The 17792-nt window shown below is 43.6% G+C and overlaps 1 protein-coding gene across 3 annotated transcripts in view; it reads left to right on the top strand.

Moving 5' to 3' along the window:
* Positions 1-9435: 9435 nt before the first annotated feature.
* Positions 9436-17792, top strand: part of Eif2b3 (eukaryotic translation initiation factor 2B subunit gamma) — a 59555-nt gene continuing 51198 nt past the window's right edge. Inside the window, exons 1-3 of one of the 3 annotated variants that reach the window (XM_042684784.1) lie at positions 9436-9481; positions 12168-12324; positions 17049-17194. In XM_042684784.1, coding sequence (XP_042540718.1) covers positions 12177-12324; positions 17049-17194 — 294 coding nt within the window. In that variant the 5' untranslated portion in view covers positions 9436-9481; positions 12168-12176. Of the gene's footprint in view, positions 9535-10088; positions 10108-12167; positions 12325-17048; positions 17195-17792 lie in introns of those variants that run through there. The other 2 variants (XM_042684774.1, XM_042684791.1) reach the window with 2 other exon arrangements.

Genomic DNA, 17792 nt, shown 5'->3' with positions numbered 1-17792 from the left:
TTTTTGGGCTCCTAGGGTTTGTGTTTATTGGGTTTCCTACTAGGATCAAAAAGAACCTGGAGAATTGGGTGCTAGCTCACTCCTATAATCCTACTCAGAAGGCTGAGATCTGAGGATCACTGTTTGAAGCCGAAAATATGTGAGATTCTTATCTGTAATTAATCACCAAAAACCTGAGAGCAGAACCTGTGGTTCAGGTGATAGAACACTAGCCTTGAGTAAGAAAAGCACAGGGACAACACCTAGGCTCTGAATTCACCTAGGCACAAAAAAAAAAAAAAAAAAAAAAAAAACTTAGACACTGGTGGCTCACACCTGTGATCCTAGCTACTCAGGAGACTGAGATCTAAGGATCATGGTTCACAGCCAGCCCAGACAGAAAAGTCCATGGGACTCTTTCTCCAATTAGCCAACATAAAAACCCTGGAAGTGGGGGTGTAGCTCAAATGGTAGAGCAGCAGCCTTGAGGGATAAAAACCCAAGCAAAAGAGTGAGGCCATGACATCAAGCCCTATTATTGCCAGAGAGGCAGAGAGGGGCAAAGGGAGAGGGAGAAAGGGTAGGGGGAGGGAGAAAGAAGAAAAAAAGAAAAAGAAAGGAAAAAAGAGAGAGGAAAGAAGACCTAGAGAATTGCTATGTGCTGGAAGACCTTTGGTAATTAGTGCTCTGCTGGTACCAAAGACGTGCATGCCTAATAGGAGTGGTGGTACTGGGTGACCATATTTCACCTGCAGTTAAATGCAGTTAAATCAGAAAAGATAAAGCCTAGTCTGTCATCTTCTGGGTGGGTGTATTGTGACTTGGAGGATAGAAGTCTACTTCTTGAATCGAAGGGGCAGAAAAATGTCATATCATAGAGGGTAAAGCTTTGGAATGGCTGTCAAGACAACCAGGTGAGGATTTTGACTCAAATAACATCATTCCTAAGCATCTACCACTTGCCATGCAGTTAAGATACAGAGACCTCATGGGGGTACAGCCTCTCACCAGGGGAACAATCATACCCTCAAGCACAATCTTCAGGCCCGGATGTCTCTGGATCCGATGTGAGACAGTGTTAGGCAAGTTGCCAGTTGCCCACTTTGCAATTTATGCTTAGGTGGTTGTCCTGGAAGGTTCATTCTGATGCTACCTTAGCATCAGGCACTAGGTGAGCTCCTAAGAGTTGTATTGCATATTTGTCCAGGCCTGTCTCCATATAATTTTGTGACCAACACCCAGCTCAGCCTCCTAGGAAACTTCTACTCTATTTCTAGTACCCATCTCCTGCCTCTCCCTAATCCCTGCTCCTTGGATGGTCCCCAGGAAACTGACACACATTCCTTCTCCCTCTCCCTCCCTCCCTCCCTCTTTCTCTCTCCCTCTCTCTCCATCCCCACCCCCTCTCTCTTCCTCTCTCCTCTCTCCCTCTCTCTCTGACTTTCCTTTCTCTTTGAGAGCTGCAGCAGTAGGAATCTAAGAGGCTTCCTACCCAACTCAGAGCTGCTCTTCTGCTCTTCCTAGCAAATTTCCTGTGGAAGGGCTACCTTCTCTGGCCTTCAGTGAAGGCCCTGGTGTTCATGTCCTGTGTCTGCTAGTAGTCCTATGTCTTCAATCTCTTATACTGTTTATTTTTAGTCTGCTTTCCATTATTCATCCATTCAGCAGCAAGCATGGAACACCTATGTCAGGGACCATTGGGGGCTAAAACACTGATTATTTTTGTCTTCATGAATTTAATAGGCAAGATATAGAACATATTAAGCAAGAAAATGCATAGAATAGTTCTAATCAATGGAGTTCAATGAGATACCTTCTCTCCCCCACCCCCTTCCATACTTTAAATTCAAGGCCTCACACTTAACACTCAAACACTTGAGCCACAAACCTAGCCCTTTTTGGCTTTGGTTATTTTTTGGTTTTTTTTTTGGGGGGGGTCTAGTCGTGGGGCCTGAACTCTGGGCCTGGGCGCTGTCCCTCAGCTCTTCAGCTCAAGGCTAGTGCTCTACCACTTGAGCCGGCTTTTTTTCTTTTTTGCTTATGTGGTGCTGAGGAATGGAACCCAAGCACTCTACCACTGAGCCACTTTCCCAGCCCGGCTTTGGTTGTTTTTAAGATAAGGTCTCACTTTTTTTTTTTTTTTTTACCTGAACCACAGTCCTGTTTATATTTTCCATTGTAACTAGGGTAACAGTGAGAATCACCATGTTTAGCCTTTTTCAGTTGAGATGAACTCCTGTGAACTTTTTTCACCTTGAACTATGATCCTTTTGATATCAGCCTCTTGAGTATGTAAATGATCTACTGGGCCTGACTAGTTCTTTTTCTACAAAGTCTCATATTTTTTTGCTGTAGCTGGCGTGCACTGTGATCTTCCTACTTTTTTTTTTTCTAGTGGTTAGTTGGAGATAAGAGTCTCATGGACTTTCTTGACCTGGCTGGCTTTGAACCATGATCCTCAAATCCTAGCCTCCTGAGTAGCTTAGATTATAGGTGTGAGCCACCGGCACCCTCCTGTCTCCCTACTTTTACTTTTCAAGTAGCTAGGATTACAGACATGAGCCACTGGCCCAACTGAAATACTACATTCTTAGTGAGAGTGACTGATACAAAGGCCCCCTGAGAATCAAGCTAAGTCCTATCTGATGTGTTGATTATGTTTCCTCTCACATGTGGAGTCTCATATATGGTTTCATAATGAAGCCCATTATTTTATGCAATATATGCTAATAAACATATAAAAAGCTGGGCACTTGTGGCTTATGCCCATAATCCTAGCTACTCAGGAAGCTGAGATCTGAGGATTATTGTTTGAAGCCAGCCCTGGCAGGAAAGTCCATGAGACTTTTATCTCCATATAAGTACAAAAACAAAATCTAGAAATAGAGATGTGGCTTAAGTGGTAGAGTACTAGCTTTGAGCATAAAAGCTCAGGGACAGTGCCCAAGCTCTGAGTTCAAGCCCTAGAACCAACACAAACACACACACATACACATACATATGAACACACACACACTTGACCAATTAGCTTAGAACATAAATATCTACATCATTAACGGTTTTTTTTTGTTTTTTGTTTTTGCCTGTCCTGGGGCTTGAAGTCAGGGCCTGAGCACTGTCTCTGAGCTTCTTTTTTTGCTCAAGGCTAGCACTCTACCACTTGAGCCACAGCGCCACTTCCAGCTTTTTCTGTTTATGTGGTACTGAGGAATCAAATCCAGGGCTTCATGCCTGCTAGGCAAGCACTCTACTATTAAGCCATATTCCCAGACCCATTAACTTTAAAACCACCAACGTTGAAAATTCTGTATATACTCCAAAAGAAATACTGAAGTCCTGGTTAGTGAAAAGTCCAAGTTTTTGGGTTAGAGAATGCTGCCTCATTCTCTTGCTAACTTATCATTAATCTCTTAGGGAACCACTAGATTTATATACAAAAACAAAACGTAATTTCTTGCAATTAATTGCCAAAGTGGAGGGCTTTTTTTTTCATTTTTATCTGTTACCCAGCATTCTAATAACAATTCCCTGCCCCCCTGACAAATCCACAGCCAGATGAAATTGATAAATATTATGATGTGGCCAGCAAAGTCCCAAAGAGAGATCTCTAGAAGACTGTGGGAAATCTTTGACTCAAGGCCCAACTTTGTTTCTCACAGTTCAGAGTTTGCCCTTCTGAACCTGCCCCTTCCCTCTTAAATTCCATGTGTATGCATTTGTGTGCACACCCACACCCACATACACACATCCTTGGGGAAGAAATGAGACATTATAAGGAGCAGCCTGTATTTAGTAAGCATTTATTATTTCCTATACTTAAATAATAGTACATAATAAGCATGAGGCTAGACACAGGAGTAATAATATGGGTTGACATAAACTTCAAAAGAAGACCAACAGCAAGGCACTGGTGGTTCATGCCTGTAATCCTAGCTATTCAGGAGGCTGAGATCAAATTTTCAAAGTCAGCCTGAGCAGGAAAGTCCAAGATATTATTATTTTTTTTTTTTTTGTGGGTCATGGGGCCTGAACTCTGGGTCTGGGCACTGTCCCTCAGCTCTTCAGCTCAGGGCTAGCGCTCTATCACTTGAGCCATAGTGCTACTTCCGGCTTTTTCTGCTTATGTGGTGCTGAGGAATCAAACCCAGGGCCTCATGCATGCAAGGAAAGTACTCCACCACTGAGCCACCTTTGCAGCCCAAGTATTACTTTATTTATTTATTTTTTTTTATGGTTGTGGGGCTTGAACTCTGGGCCTGGGCAGAGCTCTTCAGCTCAAGGTTAGTGCTCTACCATTTGAACCACAGCACCACTTCTCAAGATATTCTTTTTATTTTTATTTTTTTTGGGGGGGGGGTCTGGTTGTGGGGCCTGAACTCTGGGCCTGGGTGCTGTCCCTCAGCTCTTCAGCTTAAGGCTACCACTTGAGCCACAGCACCACTTCCGGCTTTTTTCTTTTTTTCTTTTTTTTTTTTTTGGTCGGCCATGGGGCTTGAACTCTGGGCCTGGGTGCTGTCTCTCAGCTCTTCAGCTCAAGGCGAGCGCTCTACCACTTGAGCTACAGCGCCACTTCCAGTTTTCTGGTGGTTTATTGGAGATAGGAGTCTCACGGGGTCTCTCCTGCCCGGGCTGGCTTTGAACCACGATCCTCAGATCTCAGCCTCCTGAGTAGCTAGGATTACAGGCGTGAGCCACCAGCGCCCGGCAGCCCAGCTTTTTTCTTTTTGCTTATGTGGTGCTGAGGAATCGAACCCAGGGCCTCATGCATGCAAGGCAAGCGTTCTACCACTGAGCCACCTTCCCAGCCCAAGATATTATTTTCTCTAATAAACTACTCAGAAAAAGCCAGAAGTAAGCTGTGACTCAAGAGACAAAGCAGTAGCCTTGAATAAAAGAAGTTCAGGAATGGCCCAGGTCCTGAGTTCAAGACTCAGGACTAGCACAAAAAACAAAAGACACCAAATGGGTGTCAGGTTTTAACCACATAATCCAACCAAAAACAACATCACAATTGAAGGGAGAATCCAGCTTTTATGATGATGATGATGATGGTTATGCCATACACTAAAGAAATTTACGGGGGTGGGGGGAGTTAAACAATGACATTCTTTCTTTTGGAAACATTTTTTCATTAAAATTTTTATGTTTCTAGGCTAGTACAGTGGTACATACCTGTAATTCCAGCTCTTAGCAGGCAGAGTCAAGGGGACATGGAGTTAAGGCCAGATTGGGCAATTTAGCAAACCATTGCCAAAGAAAACGAGGTATAGCTTAATAGTAGCATTTATCTGGAATGTTCAAGGCTTTCAGTTTTATCCTCAACACCATAAAATAAGTGTTACTGCCAATTACTGGTGGCTCATGCCTGTAATCCTAGCTACTCAGAAGGCTGAGATCTGAGGACCACAGTTCAAAGCCAGCCCAGGCAGAAAAGTCTGCAAGATACTTATTTCCAATTAACCAGCAAAAAGCCACAAGAGGTGCTGTAGCTCAAATAGTAGAGTACCAACTTTGTTGTACAAAAAAGCTCAGGGACAGTGCCCAGGCCCTAAGTTCAAGCCGAGGACTGGCACCTGCGCGTGTGCACACATGCACGCGCGCATGCACACCCATGTAACTATAATGCTTTACTTTTTTATTTATTCATTCATTCATTTATTGCTGGTCATGGGGCCTGAACTCGGCCTTGGCACTGTCCCTCAGCTCTTCAGCTCAAGGCTAGTGCTCTACCACTTGAGCCACAGCACCCCTTCCTGCTTTTTCTGCTTATGTGGTGCTGAGGAATTGAGCCCAGGGCCTCATGCATACAAGGCCACCTTTTTTTCATTTTTTGTTTTTTGTTTTTTTTTAATCTTTAAGTAGTTGTACAAAGAAGTTCCCATTCTGCAAAACAGTATATGAGTACAAAGTATTTGACAACATTGCCACCCAACTCTCCTAACCCATCCCTTCTCTCACATTTTTTCTTTAATTGAGATTAGGTGATTGCATAAATTTCACATATTTCACAGTGATAGTTAAAGTCACAAACACATTTTAACCTTCACAAGGCAAATTGTCATTACCATGGTCTATACAGTTTGGAATTCTATGAGCTTTGACAATACAAGTTATTTTTTCCACAGGTGATGTTTACATTTCTTTCCTTTTGCTTAGTGTAGGCCGTTCCCACTTATTCTGTTCCTACTCCTGGATTCCCTCTGTTGTGTGCATATATCTACCATATAAATGGTCTAGAACATGGAGTCATTTAGCAATGATATGACAAAATGGTTGGCTGTCCTTTGTTTCTTGAGTCCTGTTAGTTTGCCGTATCTTCTTGTATTTTGGCTTTAGCATCCACATATCAGGGAGACCATATGCCATTTGTTTCTTTGTTCTTGGCTTACTTTGCTCAAAATAATCTGCTCTAGTTCCATCCATTTCCCTGCAAATGCCATTATTTTGTCCTTTCTAATGGCTGCATAATATTCTATTGTATATAGGTACCACAATTTTTGGATCCATTCATCAGTAGTGGGGCATCTGGGTTGTTTCCAAATGTTGGCTGTTGTGAACAGTGCTGTAAAAAACATGGAGGTGCTTGTGTCTTTGTATACTGGTTCCTGTTTTCAGGATAGATGCCTAGGAGTGGTATGGCTGGGTCATAGGGGAGCTCTATATTTAGCTTTCTGAGGTACCTCCAAACTGTTTTCCAAAGTGGTTGTATCAGTATACATTCCCACCAGCAATGCAGTAGGGTTCCTCTTTCTCTGCATCCCCTGTTGTTGTCAGCCCTTGTTTTTATTTTTAATATAAATTAATGTTTTAAATGTCTTGGTTTGAATTTTGTTGTGGTCATGAGGCTTGAACTCTGGGCCTGGGCACTGTCCCTTAGCTCTTCAGCTCAAGTCTAGCACACTACCACTTGAGCCACAGTGCCACTTCTGGTTTTTTTTCTGCTTATGTGGTACTGAGGAATCAAACCCAGGGCTTCATGCATGCAAGGCAAGCACTCTACCACTGAGCCACCTTCCCAGCCCCATTGATTTGAATTTTTAATATGGTAGATATCAATAAATACAGAATAAAAAGATCTTTGGTTTCTCATCATTTATGAGTGTAAAGGGTCTGTCTAGAGACCAAAAAACGTTTGTGAATTTCTGCCCTACAGGAATGATTTCAAGAAAGTTCAAACCCCAGTACCACTAATACTATAATGAATAATAACCAAATAAAAAATAAAGTGAATATAGACTCTGAACCACTTTCTTCCACTAGAAGAGAAAGCTCTCTAGTTACCTGAAAACATTTGCTAATTTAAACTTTTACAATGGATGACTGATGAGGCTGACTGCTAATCTTGTTTCAAAACTAGTTTTTACTTCAAAATTGTGCTGTAAGGGTTAGTTTATAGAGAACCTGCCTGGCATTCACAATTTCCTAGCAATGTAAAGACACACAAACATGCTGTCAGGCTAGGGGTGTAGCTTAGGATCTAGCCCTGGTTCCCAGAGGTGCCCAGACCTTCCATGAAGGCTTCATAGTAAAGGACTTTTTTCTTTGTATTTGAAACAGGGTCTCATTATGTAGCTAAGATTGACTTTATTTTTATTTATTTATTTATTTGTCGGTTCTGGGGGCTGAACTCTGGGCCTGGGTGCTGTTCCTTAGCTTTTCAGCTCAAGGCTAGCTCCCTACCACAGCACTACTTCTGGCTTTTTTCTGCTTATGTGGTACTGAGGACCTCATGCATGCGAGGCATGCATGAGCCAACTGAGCCAACTTCCCAGCCCCTAAGGTTGACTTTAAACTTGAGATACCTCTGCCTGTGACTTCTGAGGGCTAGGATTATAGAGGTGGGTCACTATACAAACCATAGAAAAGGCCTTTGTCTGCCTGTATGAGGGCAGGGTTAGAGTAACTATTAGGCTGCAGTCTTCATGGTGCTGTGTATTTCGTGTACTTTTGTACAAACCTTAGCAGGGAAACAAAATCTCCAACAGCTTCCTGACTTGGCAAAATCCACAGTCACAGTAGCTCACAAGCCTAATAGGATCTGAGTTCTCTCTCCTCTCCCCATTGCCTTTCTGACCTCCTCTGCCATTATTCCCCCTCTCTCTGACTTAATGTGGCATACCCATGCCACATAATAATCATCCTTTCTGTGTCCTTCACCACCACTCTTTATTTGGCTTTTTTTCCAGTCATGGGCCGCATCTGACATGTGGAACTATGGTAGTTGAGCCTAGGATGGAAAACTTTGATTTTAGCCTCGGTGGCCTCCTTGATGCCTTTTTCTTTTCCTTCTTCTTCTTCTTTTTTTTTTTTTTTTGCCAATCCTGGGGCTTGAACTAACGGCCTGAGCACTGTCCCTGAGCTGCTTCTTCTTCCTTTTTTTTTTTTTTTTTTTTTGTTGTTGTTGTAACTGTTGGTCACCGGGCTTGAACTCGGGGCCGGGGCGCTGTCCCTGAGCTCTTCAGCTCAAGGAGAGTTCTCTACCACTAGAGCCACATCGCCACTTCCGGTTTTCTGGTGGTTAATTGGAGATAAGAGTCTCACAAACTTTCCTTCCCCGGGCTGGTTTGAACAGCGATCCTTAGATCTTAGCCTCCTGAGTAGCTAGGATTACAGGCATGAGCCACCTGTGCCCGGCTCCCTGAGCGGCTTTTTGCTCAAGGCTAGCACTCTACCACTTGAGCCACAGCGCCATTTCCGGCTTTTCTGTGTATGTGGCACTGAGGAACCGAACCCAGGGCTTCTTGCATGCTACGCAAGCGCTCTACCACTAAGCCACATTCCCAGCCCATCCTTGCTGTCTTTTGAACACTGTCTCAGGACCTTTGCAACTACTGGCTATTGTATTTTTAAGTCTCTTACCCATGACTCTTTTGGCCCACTCTCTTCAGATCATCACTGCATGACCACCTCTCCTGCTCTGGATGGCTAAAGTTGGCATGAGTGGTCATATTAGCCATTCCTACATAGCAAGCTCTGCCAATCCCCGGCCTAATAGGGAAAGGGAATTTGGTGACTCTTCCCCGCTACCCCCTCCCCCACCCCCACCCCCACCCCACTCCACCCCCACGAACCAAATATTGTGGCACCCAATAAGTAATCTTTCCAGAGTAGCAGATGATACCAAGTGCTAACAATGGAAGTTCACCCTAAGGGAAGCGACTATAACTAGTTCCTGTGGGTACCTGGCATCCTGACCTGGCAGCCAACTCTATGGAAGTTAGCTATTTGGGAATGGAAGAACGGGTAGCAATGGCAAAATCGGAATGTTCTCGCAAGCTGCAGGGACTTGAAGGGCTCTCAGACTGCCCAGTCTTCTCCAGCCTTCCTTTCATTCTCGGTACTGAGGGGCGAGGTTTCCTTTCTGTCATCTATCGCTCGGTGTTCGCCCCTGGTCCGCGGGTCTGGCCCGCGCGTCCCATCGATGTGCTCGGCCATCGCGCGCCTGCGCCTTGGGACTGTCAGCGGCAGCGTGGGGAGCGGCTGCGACGCGCCGGGAGCTGAGGTGAAGCTGCGGCTCGGGTCTTGCCAGGAGGTGTCCGAGCTGGCTGAGCCCGGGTGGGTACTGGAGAACCCCCTTCGTGCGAGGGAGGCGAGTCCTCCGGGTCAGGACCTGCAGCCGGTAGACAAGGGGTAGTGAGCCTCGAGGTCGGGAGCTCGAATCCTTGCCGGAACCGGCCGGGAGCCTAGGGTCCCTGCGTAGACTGGAGGGTGCGGGGGATTCGAACCAAACGCCTCGTGCAACAGGTGGAGAAAGTGAATTTCGAGGAGGAGAGGTTCTGCTGCAGGCCACCCTGAGACCACACCAGACCTGAACTCCTTCATTTATCCAACCCACTCTTTAGTTGTTGACTCAGGGCGTTGAGGTACCGGGACGGTAAGGACCCCGCCTCACGTGGCGCCGCGTGGACGAGGACACCGGTGGGCGTGTTGTGGGCTCTTTCACCTCCTGGCAGCTGGAGATGTCAGAGAGTGCTGTGACCCAGGCCGGTCTGAGATGCCTCTCCTGGTTGCCTAGAGCATTTGATCATCAGATCCCAGCGACCTGGGTTCTATTGCCTTTCTGCACATATTTGAACCTGACCTCACCTGGGGCTACTGTGAGGTTCACAGATCCTCATTCTACACACAGTGAGTACCTGGCATCTGACTGAGAATTCAGGGATGACCAGCCCAGGCCCAACCTGCAGGGAACTCACTCTTAGACATTCAGATCTGTACGTGCACTGAAGTCTGTCAAGGCTGGTATACTTCTCTAAGTGGTAGGGTGGAAGCCCCTAGGTTCAGCAGTCCCTTGTAACTGGGTGTGAGAAGGGTTAGATGGCTTCATGGGCAAGATGATTGTTGAGCAGTCTTACAAGTTTAATAGTGGATTAGCAGGCATAGGAGAAAGGCAATAGAGGGAACGGGAACAGGAGTGCAGCTGTGCATGGTAGCACAAGTGTAGTCCCAGCTACCTCGGATTTTGAAATAAGATGCTTTTTTTGAGCCAGGAGTTCCATGCTGTAGTGTGCTTTGTAATCAGGTGTGAACACTTAAGTTGGGTGGTGACTTCTGGGGAGCCAGGGACTACCTGGTCCCATGTGCTGATTCATAAGTGGAATCATGCCTGTGGATACCGCATTCCAGGCTGGACGCCTCTTAAATAACAGAAGGAAAATGATGGAAGCAATGACATTGATCAAGATACATTGCCCTCATAGACTGACATGAAACCCTTTTTGTAAAAAAGAAAAGAAATAGGGCTGGGAAGGTGGCTCAGTGGTAGAGCGCTTGCCTTGCATGCATGAGGCCCTGAGTTCGATTCCTCAGCACCACATAAGCAAAAAGAAAAAAGCCGGAAGTGGCGCTGTGGCTCAAGTGGTAGAGTGCTAGCCTTGAGCTGAAGAGCTGAGGGACAGCATCCAGGCCCAGAGTTCAGGTCCCACAACCGGACCCCAAAAAAAAAATTAGAAAAGAACTAGAGACCAGAGACAATAATTAATGAAATAGCATGGTTCATTTTGTTCAGAAAACCTTTCATTGTTTACCCTCTGCCCAGTAATAATCAGACATTTATGCTTGTAATGGAATGGGCATTATTTTGTATGTAGAACATACAACTTATTTCCTTCCTTCCTTCCTTCCTTCCTTCCTTACTTCCTTCCTTGCTTGCTTCCTTGCTTCCTTTCTTCCTTCCTTCTTTCCGCCTCATGCATGCCAGACAAGGAAACCTTTGTTTAATCTTAATAACAACTCAGTGAAGTAAAGACTATAATTATCCCCATTTTACAAAAGAAAAAGGCATAGAAAAGTTATGAAGCTTGCTCTAGTTCACATAGCTAATAAATGGTAGAGCTAGAGTATATACCTTGGCAGTTTGGCTCTAGGATCTGTGGACTTAACTACCAGGTGGCTTTCTAAAAACTGAGGATAATGAGCATTAATCTGGTTATACCACTGAAGCAGATATGGAACTTTTTTTTTTTTTGTCGGTTGTAGGGCCTGAACTCTGGGCCTGGGCGCGGTCCCCCAGCTTTCAGCTGTAGACCAGCGCTCTACCACTTGAGCCACAGCCCCACTTCTGGCTTTTTTTGCTTATGTGGTGCTGAGGAATCAAACCGAGGGCCTCATGCATGCAAGGCAAGCACTCTACCACTGAGCCACCTTCCCAGCCCCCAGAGATGGAACTTAAACTGAAGCTTTTTTTTTGGGGGGGGGGGGGGGTCCGGTCGTGGGGCCTGAACTCTGGGCCTGGGCACTATCCCTCAGCTCTTCAGCTCTAGGCTAGTGCTCTACCACTTGAGCCATAGCACCACTTCCGGTTTTTTTCTTTTTGCTTATGTGGTGCTGAGGAATCGAACCCAGGGCTTCATGCATGCAAGGCAAGCACTCTACCACTGAGCCACCTTCCCAGCCCCTTAAACTGAAGGTCTCATACTCTTTTCATAATAATATTAAATGAAGGTCTCCTACTCTTTTCATAATAATATTAAATGTATTGAAAGTTACATAATGCCAAAGTGAAGGTTAAATTCCAATTTAAGCTGGGTCATGCCTGTAATCCTAGCTACTCAGGAGGCTGAGATCTGAGCATCATGGTTTGAAACCAGCCTAGGCAGTTGCATCTGATAAAAGTGGGTATCAGCAGCTTAAATAAAAATGGGTGTGTGTCTTTTTATTTTTGTGACTTTTCCCCCTTGTGTTTGAAGTTTATTAAAATGGAATTTCAAGCAGTAGTGATGGCAGCTGGTGGGGGATCACGGATGACAGACCTGACTTCCAGCATTCCCAAGCCTCTGCTTCCAGTTGGGAACAAACCTTTAATTTGGTATCCATTGAATCTGCTTGAACGTGTTGGATTTGAAGGTGAGTTATGACAGTGAGTGAGATTCACCTATAAAACTTTTAGTGTGTTTAAGCCCAATGACTTGTCAGCATTATGAGGGCAAGACAGGATGAATGATAGAAGACTAGGACTTAAAGTTTTAAGACTAGGACTTAAAGACTAGCCTCTTTAATTTAGGAACATAGAAAGTCTCTATCTGTTGCTGCATGAAAAAGGTTGAGAAGATAGAGCTGGTCTCCACAGTGATCCAAGATGAACCTTGTAAGGATATCACAAAGAGCCTAATGGCTTTAACTTCCTAAGAATCTGTTTTATGCCAGGTAATACATTAAGTATACTGATGAGTACAGAATTGAAAAGATAGCTCAGGCCAGAACTTTAAAGATAGCTCAGACTTCTATAACTTTAAAGTCTGCTGGGAAGAGTTCTATTTTTGCTTGCATGACTAGATTTGTGATGATGCCATTAAATAGGAAAAGGAATGTGAGATATGTAATAGATTTGAATAAACAAAATGAATTTAGTTTTGGCCACCTTGAGTTTGAGGCATGCTAATGTCAGGTGGAACAAATTAGAATATTACTGAGATGTAACAGATTAGAGTGCCAGATCCTGGGGGCCAGTCACGTTGTAATTCAGTGTTGATTCCTGTTGCCTTCCTGAATCAGACTCATAAACATTTCTATGTGGTTGACTACATGACACTACTGTTAAGAAATAGGCTTGAGAAGTTTTTAGAGTCTAATCTCACAATAAAGGAGATTGTAATACACCTTAATACACTGAAGATGGGGGCACATGCTGGTAATTCTAGCTCTTCAGAAAGCTGAAGTAAGATTTCAAGTTCAGGGACAGACTGGAGAACATAGCAAGACCCTGACTATAAAAACAAAGTAAGGGCTGGGAAGTTGGCTCAGTGGTAGACTGCTTGCCTCGCATGCATGAGACCCTGGATTTGATGCCTCAGTACCATATAAGTCAGAAGTGATGCTGTGGCTCAAGTGATAGGGCACTAGCTTTGAACTAAAGAGCTGAGGAATGGTGCTCAGGCCCAGAGTTCAACCCCTATTACTGACCCAAAAATATAAAAAATAAAAATAAAGTAAAAGTGTGTGTGTGGCAATACTAGAATTTGAGTTTAGAGCCTCATATTTTGCTAGGCAAGCATGGTACCACTTAGGCTATGTCCCCAACCATTTAGTAACTCTATATGGATTTGTCATCTATAGTGATTTTGCTCTTTTACTTTGTGTATTTGTGTGTGTGCGCGCATGCATGTGCACTTGTGCTCCTTCTGTGGCTTGAACTCAGGGCCTGGGCACTGTCCCTAAGGTTTTGTGATCAAGGCTAGCCCTCTACCTACCACTCTTGAGCCACAGCTCCTCAGTTCTCAGCCTTCTGAGTAGCTAGGATTACAGTCATGAGCCACTGGTTCCTGGCCTAATCTTTTACTTTTATCACATCATCTTTAGTTAATACTGGGTGTGGCCTTTTATGGTACATTTAATATCTACTACCTAGAACTATCTCTCTCTTTCTTTCTTTTCTTTCTTTCTTTCTTTTTTTCTTTCTTTCTTTCTTTCTTTCTTTCTTTCTTTCTTTCCTTCTTTCTTTCTTATTTTTTTGGTTGTGGGGCTTGAACTCTAGGCCTAGGTGCTGTCTCTGAGCTCTTCAGCTCAAGGCTAGCACTCTACCACTTGAGCCACAGCACCACTTCCAGTTTTCTGGTGGGTAATTGGAGATAAGAGTCTCACAGACTGTCCTGCCTGTGCTGGCTTTGAACCACAATCCTCAGATCTCAGCCTCTTGGATGGCTAGGATTACAAGCGTGAGCCACCAGTGCCCAGCAGCACATTCTTTCTTGCTGAGGTTCAATCAGAATTTGAGGAGTACTTCTAGATGTAAGTTTCTGAAGTTTAATAGCTAGGCCTATATTCATTTCTTTTTAGAATGTTTATTATTATCAGTGTTTCATATATATATAGTACTTTCCAGGCTGGTTTTGAACTCAGTCTCTGGCTTTAACCTCCTGAGTAGCTGGAATTATAGACGTGATCCCACTACCTGATGAAAGTAAACCTGGTTGACCTTCAACTCACTATATAGCCCAAGCTGGCCTTGAACTCAAAATTTTTGTGCCTCAACCTCAGGAGTAGGATTGTAGGCATGCATCACTGTGTCCACCAAACAGTGTTAATGGCCACGTCTTTTGTGCTTCCAGAATACTTTGTTACTCTGTCTTAGCACTTCTTTCTAGGACTACTTTCTACCGCACCTAATGCTGTGGGAGATTGTGTAATCTTTCTAAGAGCAGATACTAAATCTAACTCATCGTGTCAGCTTTACATGTCACAATATGGACAAGAAATTTTTGTTGGAGCTGGGTGCTGGTAGCTCATGCCTGTAATCCTAACTACATAAGAGGCTAAGATCCGAAGATCATGGTTCAAAGCCAGCTTGGGCAGGAAAGTATGTGAGATTCTTATCTCCAGTTAACCACCAGAAAATCAGAAGTGGCTCAAAGTGGTAGAGTGCTAGCCTTGAGCAAAAAAGCTCAGGGAGAGCTGGAATGTGGCTTAGTGGTAGAGTGCTTGCCTAGCATGTATAAAGCCCTGGGTTCAATTCCTCAGTACCACATATACAGAAAAAGCTGGAAATGATGCTGTGGCTCAAGTGATAGAGTGCTAATCTTGAGCACAGAGAGGCTCAGGAACAGTGCCCAGGTCCTGAATTCAAGCTTCAGGACTGCCAAAACAAAAACAAAACAAAACAAAAAACAAGCTGGGCGCTGGTGGCTCATGCCTATAATCCTAGCTACTCAGGAGGCTGAGATCTGAGGCTCGTGGTTCTAAGCCAACCCGGGCAGGAAAGTCCATGAAACTCTTATCTCTAATTAACCACCAGAAAACTGGAAGTGGTGCTGTGGCTCAAGTGGTAGAGCAGTAACCTTGAGCTGAAGAGCTCAGGGACAGTACCAGGGCCCAGAGTTGAAGACCCAGGAACAACCAAAAATAACTAACTAAATAAATAAAAGCTCAGGGACAGTGGTCAGGCCCTGAGTTCAAGTCCCATGACCAACAAAAAAAAAGAAAGAATTTTTTTTTTTCTTTGTCCGTCATGGGGCCTGAACTCTGGGCCTGGACACTGTCCCTCAACTCTTCAGCTCAAGTCTAGCGCTCTACCTCTTGAGCCACAGTGCCCCTTATGGCCTTTTCTGCTTATATGGTGCTGAGGAATCGAACCAAGGGCCTTATGCATGCAAGGCAAGCACTCTACCAGTGAGCCACCTTCCCAGCTCCCAAGAAAGAATTTTATTTTTTTAATTGGCCATGGGGCTTGAACTCTGGGCGTGGGCACTGTCCCTGCGCTTTTTAGCTCAAGGCAAGGGCTCTACCGCTTGAGCCACAGCACCACTTCCGGTTTTCTAGTGGCTTATTGGAAATAGAGTCTAACAGAATTTCCTACCTGGGCTGGCTTTGAACTGCGATCCTTAGATCTCAGCCTCCTGAGTAGCTAGGATTATAGTCGTGAGCCAACAGTGCCCAGCTTAAGAAAGAAATTTTTGTTGGATTTGAATACATGCTTTTAAAGCATATCTCTTCCATGAATCTTAAGGAAGATTTCATTAATCATTTTCTTGTGTCATTTCTCCATGTTAAATTTCTTGAGAATAGATACCATGTTGAGTTCTTTTCTGAATTCTCAGTGCTTATTTGTCCTTTATTTGGTAAGTATATTAGTATTTATTGGTTGAGTGAATGAATGAAGAAATTGGGAAGAAGAAGAAGGAAAAAGGGAAGAAGAAAATATAGCTTAAGTGATTTGAAAGAAAAGAAAAAGAATGGTTAAAGTAAAAACAGAGTTAATTGTGACCTGGAGTACTATCATGGAACAAGTGGGAATCAGTAAGGGATGCTAAGATCAGATCTCAGCCATCAAAAATCGTCTCTTCAGATATCAGTAACATTATCTTGTCAAAGTCCTGTGACAAAACCCCAAGTTTGGGACTGGTAATGTGGCTTAGTAGAGTGTTTGCCTAGCATGCATGAAGCCCTGGGTTTAGTACCACAGAAAAATCCAGAAGTGGTACTGTGGCTCAAATGGTGGAGTGTTAGCCTTGAACTGAAGAAGCTCAGGGACAGTGCCCAGATCCTGAGTTCAAGCCCCAGGACTGGCAAAAACAAAACAAAACAAAACAAAAAAAAAAGAGTTTTCTATCATTGGTTGATAGCTTCATAAGATGAAAACATCTTTTGTGAAGTAGTAGTGGTTACCTGGTCAGAATGGTGATTAACTCTGAACTGAATGAAGATTTAGAATGTACTCTCATGTGTGTGTGGTGTTGTTGTTGTTGTTGAACAGTCTTGTGAATTTTTTACATCACAAAAAGTGGTATATAGTGTATTAGTGTTGGTATTAATCATACAGATCTGAGTTTTACCTTGTTTCCATTGCTTACTGGTTGTGTCATCTGAGGAAAATCACTAATGTTTTTAAATCTGTTTCCTCTTTTTTAATTTTACTTTGGGGTTTTTGAGTCAAGACCTCTCATGTGCAGCCCACACTGGCCACAAATTTAAAATCTTCCTGCATTTGTCCATCGAGTGTAAAACACATTGAAAAGTTTTAGTAATATTGGCAGTTATTATCTTACCTAATAACAGGCTACATCTAATTGGAATAGTCATTGTCTAAGTGCATGAATTTTTACGTTTTCCTTCTTTTCTTTTTATTCATTCTGTAGAAGTCATTGTGCTTACAACCAAGGATGTCCAAAAGGCTGTGTGTTCAGAATTTAAAATGAAAATGAAGCTAGATATTGTGTGTATTCCTGATGAAGCTGACATGGGTACTGCAGATTCTCTACGCTACATATATCCAAAGCTTAAGGTGAAAATTATTATTTATTATAATTATTTTGTTTTATTTTTTTGGTGTTGGTCTTGGGGCTTGAACTCAGAGTCTCAGCACTGTGCTTTTGTGCTTAAGGCTAGCACTCTAACACTTGAGCCACAGCTCCACTTCCACTTTTTTGGTAGTTAACTGGAGATAAGAGTCTCACGGATTTTCCTATTCAGTCTGGCTACAAACCACAATCCTCCTATCTCAGCCTTTGAGTAGCTAGGATTATAGGGGTGAGCCACCAGCACCTAGCAAGAGGAAAAATTATTTCTTGACTTTGTTTATTGGTGATGAATAAAATCTTTCATCCTAAGAGCACTGCAATTTACAACACACAAACACACACATACTCTGTTTTGCGTACTCTGTTGCCCATGTAGTCTACAACTGTTTTTTGTTTTTATTATTAGGAAAGATTGACATATTCGGTTATCACTATCTGTTTTCTAAGTGCAATGTATTTTGGTCAGTGTAACCCTTCCATCATTCTTTCCCATTTTTCCTTCTCGCATCCCTGCTCTCAAGTTACATAGTTCAAGTTTTACATAATGTACATTGAATATAATGACTGCATTTGCTCATCTTC

This window comes from Dipodomys spectabilis, unplaced genomic scaffold (assembly GCF_019054845.1).
Source record: "Dipodomys spectabilis isolate Male_0828 unplaced genomic scaffold, ASM1905484v1 ptg000002l, whole genome shotgun sequence".
NCBI classification, from domain to species: Eukaryota; Metazoa; Chordata; class Mammalia; order Rodentia; family Heteromyidae; genus Dipodomys; species Dipodomys spectabilis.
Note: the sequence above shows the minus strand (reverse complement) of the source record. Positions and strands in the feature narration are given on the sequence as shown.